The sequence below is a fragment of the Gracilinanus agilis genome, chromosome 6, assembly GCF_016433145.1.
Source record: "Gracilinanus agilis isolate LMUSP501 chromosome 6, AgileGrace, whole genome shotgun sequence".
Lineage (NCBI taxonomy): Eukaryota > Metazoa > Chordata > Mammalia > Didelphimorphia > Didelphidae > Gracilinanus > Gracilinanus agilis.
Window position 1 is genome coordinate 17,964,904 of NC_058135.1, and position 12,943 is coordinate 17,977,846.

At 36.6% G+C, this 12,943-nt stretch overlaps 1 protein-coding gene across 1 annotated transcript in view; it reads left to right on the forward strand.

The window, feature by feature from the left end:
* The window catches only part of SGCZ (sarcoglycan zeta), a 126,962-nt gene that overhangs the window by 56,783 nt on the left and 57,236 nt on the right, over positions 1-12,943 (forward strand). Inside the window, exon 2 of the mRNA XM_044680993.1 lies at positions 11,354-11,455. Coding sequence (XP_044536928.1) covers positions 11,354-11,455 — 102 coding nt within the window. The remainder of the gene's footprint in view (positions 1-11,353; positions 11,456-12,943) is intronic.

Here is a 12,943-nt window from a genome sequence, read left to right on the forward strand (position 1 = left end):
ACAAGTCACTTAATGTTGTTGTTGTTTTTTTCCTTTGGCTTTGATTTCCTCATCAGTAAAATGGGGATAATAATAGCACCTACATACCAGGGTTGTTATGAATAAAAAATGAGATAATAATGGTGCTTTGCAAATTTATCTTTAAAAAACTGTATGCAAACAAAATGAGATAAGTTTGAGAATCTCAGAGGGATGCACTAAAATGAAGACACTTCCCAAAGGTCATGTAATCAGTGTAGGTTAGGGGTGGGACTTGAACCTATGACTTCCTCATTTTCCAGTCATTTATCTGTCCTCTACACCACATCCCCTCCCTGACTTTATTTTTATAAGTGCAAGAAAATAACACCCTGCTGGGCTTATCTTGTAGTCAGCAAAATTCTAGTGACAAGTAACACAAATGGGGCACATTATACCAATAAAGAAGGGGGAACACTTTTGAGTTGTTGGTGATGGAATGCAAATGCCAGGTCTTGGCTGGAACACAGAGCACATTTATTTGAAAACTGTATGAAATACTTTTTTTGTGGTAATGAAATAGACAGACTGTACCCTTTTCAATCTGCGTCAAATAGCCTCTCACCATCATAACACATGTTTATCTAACACTGAAGTCTTGGAAGTGGCTTTGTGTACTCGGGCTCATTTCATCCTCCAGGTAGTTATGACTGATATCATTGTCCTCATTTTACAGAGAAGGAAACTGGAGCATAAATAGGGTCAGTGACTTGCCTGGGGTCAAACAACTAGGGAGTGCTAAAGGGAGGTTAGAAGCAAGATCAGAAATGTGATTTTCTAACCTTGTTCCTATGTATCTAAATCAGCCTTTTCTTCAGCCAACACTGTGGAGGTTCTGGTTTTTTATCAATTATTCTGAGCCCTCTCTCACATGGTTTTGTTATTTCCTAGTTCTATGCCTCCATCTGCCATATTAGAACCAAGACCAAAATTTCTGGAAGGCAAGGAAACCTTTGTTGAAACCCTCAGGATGGTGCTTTGCAGGAGGCCAGATCCCATGGATACTGGTGAACTCAATTTAAGATGCTGATCTTGCCAATGCACAAACCCCTTCTCAAAATGCCACTTAAATGCACAAAATAAAATGTTCAGAATTACCAAGGAAACCAATTACAGGGAAATAGTTATTTAGATGTATATTTAAAAGTGCAACAATCATGTCTCTGGTCCACTGTTTAAGAAACCTTGCTAGAGATCTTTCAAGAGTCATACTTGCCAGTGGGAAAGAATGTTAAAGGGAACTCATTAAAAAGCAAAATCAAAAGCGTTATTGCCAGGTATTTTGAATGTGGGACTTATTCATTTATGTTTTATCTATTGATTGATTTCTTTTTCTAAGGTTACTATTCATGTAACAACAATTCCTTTACACAATCCAATGGATTGGGTGTACTGGGAGGAAAAATCCAGCAGATTAACCAGTTGTGTTTATGAAAAGCAAAGTCTCAATTTCCAGCTCAGCGTGTGTAGTGTAATGTAAAAATTGATTATCCCACAACCAAATAGATCGTTCAATGAATGTTGGCTACACGGAACCCTACCAGTGTAAATGAAAACATAACATGTTCCATTTGACTTCCTTGGCTCACCTGTAGGACACTTGGTGCAATGTGTCCTCAGTAGGTTTGGATCTGCTGTGAGAGCTGACAAGTCAAACCTCAGTGATTTTGGACTTTGATGTACAGAACAGCTCACACAAACAAAACAAAGGGGGAAAAAACCACCTTTCCCAACAAAAAGGGAAATAGTGATAGAATGAAGTCCTGATTGTCTAATTATTTGAACAGAAAGTTTTTTGGAGGGTCAGGAAGATCCGAGGTCAAATGTAGCCTCAAATACTAGCTACATGGCCCTGCGCAAGTCACTATCTGCCTGTTTCCTCAACTGTAAAACCAAAAGGTGGAAGTCTAGGGCCTGTATGGTCTTTTCCAGCTCTATACTCCTATGATCAATATCGTCCTGGACTCTCCTGGATTTTTAATTGATGGAATTAGTATACAGATGTGAAAGGGAATAATTGTTTTGGGACAGGAGATTGGAATTTAAGAGAAAAAAGTCTAAAAAGAACAAAACTGCTCCCCTCACCAAAACCTATTTGTCATTCAGGAAAGAAATGTTTTTCTTATAAAATTAATAGTATCTTCATAGCTCTTACTTTAACTTTCTTTTCAAGAACAACTATGGAAGCAAATAATATTTATCATTTAGAAGTCAGTATTTAGAAGATACAGGATCAAAGTACCATAAAATTTATATTTTATAGAGGCAAGAGTGAGTCCCCTGTACTCACAAGAGTTTAGTTGCCCACTAAAGGCAAAAATTTCAAGGGAAAATCTCAGAGGGAGAATATCAACAAAAAACCCCACTATGAGAACAAATGGGATTAACATCCTGAACAATTTCTAAAAGGAGTTAACAATTATTTTGTTTTGAGTTGGTGGTTTTGTTTTTCCTTTCACTTTTCTTTTCTTGATGTTGTTAATGCTGAAAACTTGTATTTGTATTTTGGTTAGCTTTAAGAAAATAGTTTAAAGCTGCCTGGTTGTTCTCTGACAATTAAGGAGGCTTACTCCAGATGGACAGATGGCCTTTGTTCTTTCATGTTGGAGGAGGCTGTTTATTTATAATCTTTCACAAAACTTGTTGTTGGCTAGATATGGTTTGCCATATTGCCATAGTTGGTGCTGCATTAATAAAACAATTAAACATTTTTTAAAAGTGTGAACCTCATGTCTTAAATCATCTCATTGCAATTTTCAGCAACTATAATTATTAGAATAACTTGTCATGTTGTAAACGGCAATCTGTTTCTCTGAAAATTGCATTCATTATTCCCAGTTTTCTCTTCTGAGATCCAGCAAAACAAATTTAATGCCATTTTCATATGGTAGCACTTCTTGTACTCAGAAACTCATCTTCCCCCAATTCTTCTCATCTCTAAATACTCATCCTCAGTTCCTCAAACCAAATAGATAGATAGATAGATAGATAGATAGATAGATAGATAGATAGATAGATAGATAGATAGATACAGGTATATAGATACATATCTATTCTATTAGACTGTAAACTTCTTAAAAACAAAGTGTTTTTCTTTTTACTATTTGTATCCCTGGTGCTTAGTACAGTACCTAGTTCATAGTAGGTACTTAATGAATATTTATTGATTGGCTAGTCCTTAGGATATGGAATGTCCTTTACTATTTTGGCCTCCATCTTCTGGAAATGTTCCAGTCCTTCAACCTCTTCCCTAAAATACTGAATAGAACTAAAAGCAATACTCCAGATTTTATCTGACCACCAGGACAGAGGTCAGAGGGACCATCTCTTCTCATTCCCTACCCCTACCCACATCCTAAAGCTGGTTAGACTCCTGTTTCTTTTGTGTATCAGAGAGGACATGAGTGTTTGCACCTTCTATATAATTCTGAGTCAAAATGAGCCTGTCTACACTAAAATGGCTAAATCTCTTTCTCATGAAGAGTTCTCTAGCTCATATTTCTACTATAACTATCCCGGTACTGATCCATTCCTTTCCTTTATTTTTTTAGCCCAAATATAGAATCTTACAATTATCTCTATTAGTCTCTATCTTATAAGATTCATCCCCACAACTGAGATCTTTTCAGATCCTGCTTCTTTCATTAGCAATCATTACCAGCTTCATGGCCTCTCTACCTCTAATCCTGGTGGCAGTCAGTCATCCAATGGCCCGAAGGGCATTTTAGAACTCCCTTAATCAGAAGTTTAGTGATCAAATTGTAGTTCTCTTGATAACCTGTCAACATTACTTTATATTGATATCTCCTTAAGCGTTCTGCTCTGATAGTTCACTCCACCTATCCATACATGGGGATGGTCATATTCTTGACCTCAACCCCGTCTTCTTCTGTTCTTTTTCCACATTCCATGGCTGATTTTCTAATTGCCCATGTGTTACACACCAAGTAAGCCTGTTCTGCACTCCCATCATAAAGTCTGGTTCAGGGATTGATAAATTGGATTCTCAAGGGACTATAAGGATAGATTTAAGAATATATTTCATGGAATCTATGAACTTAAATGGGGGGAAATGCATCTTGATTTTAAATAACCTCAAAATCAAAGTTAGCTTTTCCTGCAATTATTAAAATCATATTTCTGAGAATAGGCTAGAACTCAACAGACAGAGGCATTCTGTTCATTCAGAGTGGTTCAGTGCATAGAGTGTTGAGCCTGGAGGCAGGTAGACCTCAGTACAAATAGGAAATCAAACACTTGGGCATCTCATTTCACCTCTGTCTGCCTCCATTTCCCCATTGCATCTGCCATTGTTGTAAGGATCGTTGTAAGGATCAAGTGAGATAATATTTGCAAAATGCTTAGCCTGGTGCCTATATGGAAGGTGCTATATCAAAGCTAGTTATTCTTATCATTATCATCATCATCATTATACTGCCCAAGTAGGTCATGCCACAAAAGGGACTCAGAAACTCTGCTCTAGTCTTTCCTTCTCTCCTGGTTTTTCTAGCCTTCATCTCTCTTCTGGCTTTTCTTTCCTGTCATGTTTCCTTTGAGTAGATCCCAGAGGTTGTTCTTGCACCTCTTACCATCTCTTTCTCTACTCTTTCTTAGCTGAATCAATTAGAATTGTTAAAATGACTATTATCTCTATAAAGATGACTCCTACATTAATATATTCAGCTGTCATCTCTGTCTTGATCTCCAATCCTATATCACTAACTCCCTACCTATAAACCTTCCTATTTTAATGTATTCACTTTATCATAGATAAAAACCTAAAAAAATAGTATTTGATATGGGAAGTTATTAGCATTAGCACAATTTAAAAGCTCAAGTTTATCCTTTAGTAATTATATGATTGTTTACTTCATAATTCCTAACAAATAAGGAAAGAAAATACTTGAGAAAATTACTTCAGTGCCATAAAAAATAAAACTACTAAAATCAGCAGCATCTCTATACAGCAATAACAAAATTGAGAAATAAAACAAATGGAAATCCCATTCAGAATAACTAGAAAATGTCAATCTACTTGAACCTGTATAGATTCAATTATGAAACACTCTTTAAAGAAATAATGTCTTAAAATTGTCAGTGCTCATGATCAGGCTCCACAGATATAATAAATTGGCAATTTACCAAAATTAATTTATAGATTTAATGTTATGCCAGTCAGACTTCCAAGGGTATACTTGATAGACCTAGACCAAAAAAAAAGTAATAAACTTCATTTGGAGTAACAAATAGTATAGGATCTCAAGGGAAATAATGAATAAAAGTATAAATGAAGAAGAAATCACACTGCCAGACTTCAAATTATCCTATGAAGTCATTTAGTACTGGCTAAGAAATAGAAAAAAAAACAAATCCATTCAACAGAATACATAAGGGTGAATCAGAAACAATTCAAATGAATATTTCAGTTTTCAATAAACTTGAGGATATAATTAATTTATGGAAGGAGTCCCTAGCTGACAACAACTGCTGCAAAAAACAGAAAAGGAGTTTGGAAGAAATTAGGTTTAGACAAACTGCTTATACCACGTACCCCAAGAACAAAATAGATCCATGATCTGACTTATGTAAACTGTTGGAGAGTTAGTTCTAGTTGTGTGTGTGTGTGTGTGTGTGTGTGTGTGTATACACATGCACACATATATTGCTATTTACTGGAAACTTGTGCTTACCTAGATGTATGATCATAATGTCCTCTTGCTTGTGGGACTCCTATAGAGGACCAGGATCCGTTCTTTCCCCACTACCCCCAAGCTCATGCTGAAGCAGTCATATATCTCCAGCCCTTTTCAACTGGTCTAACTGCCAAATCTCTCTACCTATAACAGCATTCATCATACAAAAAAAAGAGGGAATTCATTGCCCCCAAATTTTAATTTGATCAGGGAAAATAATGTGATGGTAATGATAATATGGTGAGCAACGGATGGGCTAAAGAGGGTAGATATTCTTTCTGAATTGGAAGAAGCAAGAATCTCACACTGCTGGCTACATGAGCAGATTAAATATCTCCACACTTCAATTTTCCCCCTCCCTTCAAAAAGGAGGAAGAGAAAGAGAATGAAATTTAATGAAAGGTTCTGCCATCATCCAGAACAAAGGCCAGAGGAGGGGGGGAAGGAAATGTCCGGGTTTGGTATATTCATCATCACAACTTTCACTCCAAGCTTTTAGTAATCTCTCAAATATCCAACAATTCTGATTATTTTGTCATGCACAAGAATACACAAGAACCCTGATGTACAGTGAGACATCACAGGGGAGGTGGGGAAACACCCTGTGCCAGGATATTCAGTTTTCTAATACCTCTAAAGCTATTGTGCTTTCATGTGACTCTCACAGTGGTGGATGACTTATTTTTCTTCTAACTTCAACTTTCCAGAACTAACCAAAGTCAACTTCAAAGATAGTGCCAAACCTGTGAACTTTGAGATGTTTTCTGCCAAAGAATCTTTTGTTTTTTGCAGCACTCATAGGTTAAGCAATATATTTTAAAAGTCACAATATAAACGGAATGAAGAAAAAAGAGAGAGAACAGCATCAGTTACCTGTCACAGCCATGGCTAGGGCAGAGAAATATTGATCAGATTTGGAATGGCAAGAATCACAAACAAATAGATAATTTATTTACATGGAATTGAAATGTATTTGCATTGACTATACATATTTTTTTAGATCTTGTTTTTCTCACCTTTGTGGCAGGCTGGGGAAGGAATGAAGGGGAAAAAGATATAAAAACAACATTAAATTAAATTTTGTATGAAGGAAAAGTCTTTGCATGAACAAAAACAAATAAGAATAAAAGTTTGTTTTGATTGAGAAAAATGGATCAAATATAGAGCTCATTATCTTTGTAGATGCTGTGCCATTTTTTGTATATGTAATAATATTGATATTATTATTTATGGTGACTTTAAGAATAATGTCATTTCTCTGCCTATCTCTTTCCACCATGTCTATGTCTGTGATTTCCTTGTATATAATCATGATTGTTAATCCTATTTTTGTTAGATTCACCTAAAACTTAAAGAATGTTGATCCATATGATCATTTTTTTTCTAGTTGGGAAAATTAATATGCCCTTTTCAGACCTGGACAAATATAACAAAAATAAATAAGAGCAAAAGAAAAGACCTAAATAAAATTTTAAGGTAAAAAAGCAATATTCTATCTCACTCATGATCACTGAATTAGAATTAAAAGGCATATATATATTGATATTATGATATCTTATTTAAAGAGCCTTAGAAATTCAACAAAAAAGTACATGAAAACAATTTGTAACCACTAAAGAGAAAGGATATAAAACAAAACAAAGATATCATCAGACTTTCTGTACATTACCAATGAAACCTAGCCTCAGAGGACAACTGATGGAGCATACTATCACCTTTGGTGGATGGATGACAGACTGCTCAAAACGAGACATACATTTCTAGACACATTTGTTAACCACAGAAATCAGTTTTGCTTGACTTTGTTTTGGGTTTTGATGAAAGACTTTTATAGGGTTGGGGATAAAGACCTGGAGGGTTAAGGTAAAGAATCAATTAAACATTTTAAAATTCTCCAAAGGGATGAGAAAGTTCAGAGGAGTACACAATTAGAGCAGTGCTGGTACTACCACACTGAAATTGAGTACATAATAAAAGGAACAAATTGTTTGTCATTGTTATAATTACAGGAAGAATTCTCTTGTCCTAACCTTTTTTGTGTTTATCAGTATTCATGTGCTGATGATTTTTTAGTCCTTAATAACTGTCTTTAAAAATCCATGAGTGAAAGGACAAATCATTAAACTATTAGATAATTTTATTGTAATAAATAACAGTAATGAAGTACCGTATTAAATCTTTTGAGATGCAGCCAAAACACACCTGAAGAGAAATATTATATTTCTAATCACTGTCATCAACAAAAGAGAATGAACCAATCATAATTGAAAGTGTAACTTTCTCTAAATATACATATGCATATATAATAAGAATCAGTTCAAAAACCAATGAAACACAAAATCAGAAATTCTGAAAAATCAAAGAAGAAATGAAAAAATAAAATAGGAACTAGAATTTATAAAGAAAATTAGAAGTTTCTTTTTTAATTAAAATAGAATAGAATAAATCACTAGCTAATTTGATTTTTTTTTAAAAAGAAAACCGAATTTCCCAATTTAAAAACAAAAAAGGAATGGTTCACAACAGATAAAGAGGAAATAATTTTGTCTGATAAAAGCTAAAAATGATATGTGAAATGGGTTAATATTTGCAGAAATATAATAGGCCTAAAACAGTGATGGCAAATCTTTTAGAGAAAGAGTACTGGGCCTCCCATCCCCCCTTAAGTGCCAGGCATGCCCTACCCCCCCCTTTACCCCACACAGGGGAGGGAGAAAGTGCTCCCATTGGGCTGCTGGGGAGAGGAGTGGGTGAGGTGAGGAATGTCCTCAGTGAGTGTAGAGAGGGGGTGGTCTGCTCCCCTCCAGCTTTTCTGCCTGTGAGCTGCCCACCTTATTCCCTGTGTGCTCCCATTGGGCTGCTAGGCAGAGGGACAGATAATATGAAAAAAAATATCATCAGGCACAGTGGAGGGGGGGGAGCCCCTCTGCCTTTCTAGTAATGAACTCGGGGATGGGGTGGTCACGTGCCCACAGAGTACACTCTGCATGCCATCTTTGGCACCTGTGCCATAGTTTTACCATCAATGGCCTAAGATAACCAAATATCAAATCAAGAATTCAAATTACTCCATTTCAAAAGGAAAGTGTAGGATGAGATAACCTTGTTCCATTCAGTTCTCTGGCTATGATTCTATGAACTTTGTTGCTTTTATGTTCACCTTGAAACATTTCAAAAATCTAGGTTTTTACTCTTGTGATACCTCATTATAATCCAAATTATGGCCTGGATTCATTATCTTGTCTTGCTCAGAACATCTCTAAGGGCAAACTGCAAGAGAGATAGAAAACTCAGTCTTACCCCTAGTGATCATCAGAAGATAGCTAAACAGAATGCTCTTGGGCAATATGCAAACTTTTAACCTTTATTTTTTTTCTAAATGTCACATCACAAACCCAGAATGGGGGAAATGTAATTTTACAGCATTCATGCTTTTAAAAATGATGAGTGGATTTAGTAACCCATAGGCTCACTTTGAATCAGCAGCAGAGCAGCAGCCCCCAAAGCTAATTGGATTTTAGGCTGTATTAGGAGGGGGCATAGGTGCCTCTGCATGAAGGAGATAATGGTTCCTTTGCCTGGGATTTGGGCACAGGACCCTTGGAGTTCAGTTCTGGATGCCTTAATTTAGGAAGGATACTGATAAAATGGCCACTAAACATACCGGAATCTACCGAGTCCCTTGATATCTATCCAAATGGTCACTTTTGCAATTTTGTAAAAGTTAAATCAATCCCTCTAAAAAGACAAAGAATAAACTTTTCTTTTGCTTTTCTGAGATTTTCTTGATCTAGTTTATGATCTAAACTCCTGCTTCTTAGTTGCTAAGAGACTTTAGGCATGTCCCTTCTGTTCTCTGAGCCAGAATTTCCTCATCTGTAAAAAATGAAAAATGGCATTCCTCTAACCACGTCCCTCACAGGAATTGTTAGGAGGGAGCTTTGCAAACCACTTAGCTGGGGCTTCATATTCCCCCTTAAATAATCATCAGGAAGGAGATATTTCAGCCACATACCAACTGATGTCCCTTCCAAATAGAGTCCCTCCCTCACTCCCCACTTGGTCTACTTCAAACTCTTTCTTCTTGGCTCAAATACCCCCTAACAATCCCTCCCCACCTCAACAGAGGGCCTTACCTTGTGCTTTATTGAGAAAAGAGAAGCCATTTACCATGAGTTCCCTCTTCTCCCCTTTTCTACCTCCCATGAACTCTTGAAACTTTTGTGAAAGGGAATTCTTTATTTTATTCCCTTTCACATTTCATACATGCTTTCTTTCTTTAAAACTCATTAGCTTCATGAATTCAATTAAAATCTCTATGCAGATGATTGCAGAATTATTTTTCCAACCCTAGTCTGTTGGGCATTTTGATCTGGGTGCTCTGTAGAATTCTCAAACTAAATATGTCTTCCATTCAAAGACATCTCTCTTCTACACTTCCCTATCTTTGTCAAAGACACCACCAGTCTTTCAGTCATCCAGCTTGACAGTCTTGGATTAATCCTTGAATCATCACTCCCTCACTCCATATATCCAATATGTCACCAACTCCTGGTGATCCTAATTTCATAGCACTTTTTGTTGATATCTGTTCTCTTCTCTTCACTCAAAAAACCATGACCCTAATTCAGACCCTCCCCATTTTTTGCATTGGCTATTGTGCAAGCCTGCCTACCTGCAATCTCTTTTCTTTCTTTTCCTTTCCTTTCTTTTCTTTTCCTTTCCTTTCCATTCTTCTTCTCTTCCTCCTCCACTTCCTTCTCTTCCCCACCCTCTTTCTCACACACACAACTCACACACACCAACCTCTACCAGTTGCCAACGTGATATTCTTAAAGCAAAGGTTTATGTCGCTCCCCTACTCAATAAACCCCAATGGTTCTCGATTACCTTAGGATCAAATACGAAGTACTTTGGTTGGCATTTAAAGCCCTTCACAGTTTGGTTTCAATAGTACCTGGCACATAATAGTTTATTAAAAATGTTGACTGACTGACTGACTATGTCTCTAGCATTGTGCCATTCTCCTCCATTCAGTCTTTGGTTCAGCTAAATTGTTTTTCTTGTTGTTTCTCCCATGTAAGACTCATAGGATCACTGGATAATAATTTAGAACTGGAAGAAAACTTAGATACTATCAAGTCCATCTCCTAATTTTATAGGCAAGTAAATTGAGGATGAGATTTTAAGTGACTTGTCCAGGGTTACCCAGATAGTAAGTATCTGAGGCAGGATTTCAATTCAGGTCTTCCTGATTTCAATTCTAATGTTCTATCTACCTTATCACCTAGCTATCTAAGTAAGAGATGATGTCTGTGTTTTAGATTTGGCACTTTTTTTTTAATCACCTCAGTTGACTGGGTAGCAATTATCATTACCTGTTTTGGGGTTGTTTTTTTTTTTTTTTTGATAGTAACATATCAGAAAATAGCCCAGGTCCTCTGATCCTGTGTGCTTTCTACTGGAATTTTCCATCTATGTGAAATATGACCTATTTTGCCTTCAATAGATTTGTTCTTTCCTCTTAATCCTGTCCTGAATGATCTGAGCTCCATGCTTTCTTTCGACTATCATGCAATTATATTGATAGATATACATTCTGTAGTCACCGCTAAAAGTGAAATATATTTCATTGCTTATAGGATGGGATGGGGAATCTGAGAGTCACCAAGGAAGGAATCCGACTTGAAGGTATATCTGAATTTCTACTTCCATTGTATGTGAAAGAAATCCATTCCCGAAAGGTATGTATGCGGTTGTAGATATGCCTTCCTCTCACAGGTAGTTAGAATCATTTTCTAGTTTGCTTGTTGTTTGCTTTTGAAATAGCAAGGATAACTTTCCTTAGCTCTTCCCATGTGTACAGGGGATTTCTGATAGCATGGTGCCTTGCATGTCACAGGTGATTTTAAAAAAGCTTGTTGCATTCAAATGTGTTGAATCACCATTAGGCAAGAGTAATACTGGAAGTACTTCAGAGGTTTCAACTGGACAAAATCCACTTTTAAGAGAGACAATGAGATCCTTTGACCAGGATTGGGGTACTCCCCTCTTCTTGTATTTTTAGGGACTGGATGTGTCCATTAATAAATCAACAAACATTAATTAAAGACTTCCTTAAACTTAGATAGGTACTGTCCTAAGCACGTGCGATTGAGGGGAGTAAGAGATAAATATCACCAAAAGAGAAGATGTGAGGTCCAGGTACAACTTATTCCAAAGACCATTGCAGTAAGCAAATTCTTCAATCTCATCATTGTTGAATATGTTTAGGGCTTTAAAAGGTATCCTCTCTCTATAAGAGACACTGGAGACTTTTAATTTTTTTAATTTTAAAAATCAACAATAAATCAACAAACATTGATTTAGCACCTACTATGTGCCAACACATGCTATGGAGACAAGTTCAGAGAGTGAAACAATACTAACTTGCCAGGAGTTTATAGTCTAAAAATCAAACAATAAGGAGATTAAAAAATTTCTACTTGCCACATTTCCCTCAGTCCCAACAAACCAAATTTCAGGTGTGAACATGCTGACGGAAATCAATGCCCTGCTACAAGTAGTCCAGTTTCACAGAGGAGAACTCATTTTATCCGGTTCCTTTGTATTCTTCATTGTATTTCCATTGGTTAGACTGCCATCTTCTTATGCAGGTTCTGCATTCTTCAGTTTCCCTCCAAAGCACAGGAATGCAAAGCCCGGGAAGGAAAGGGAGAAAGATTATTGCTTTCATTGAAGAACTGGCAGATTATAATGGAGAGAGTCATCTCCTCACGTGGAAATCTTATTGTTTTTGGTGTTTTAAACACAGGCAGATACAGATGCATGTATCCAAATAATTTCTTGTGATATATAGACAATGCCCAAGTCAAGCAGTTGGAGAACGACTTTTTCTCCAAACCAATCAGGCTAAGCAGAAAATTTTACTATAATAGAGTCCCTAACTACTCTATCTTCCATTGACAAAACAGGCTCTGTGCCTCAACCAGGATTATTTCAATATTATGACCTTTGAGCTCTATGGGAAGCATCACCAGCAGCCTGGCACCCTACTCTAAAAAACAGAATGTCCTCATCCCTCACTTCTAATTCATTGGATTCTGAGCTTCCATCAAAGCACAGCCTGGAGGACCTCCAACATAAGGCCTTTCCTGTTCTCACCAAAGATCGATCTCTCTCTCTCTCTCTCTCTCTCTCTCTCTCTCTCTCTCTCTCTCTCTCTCTCTTTT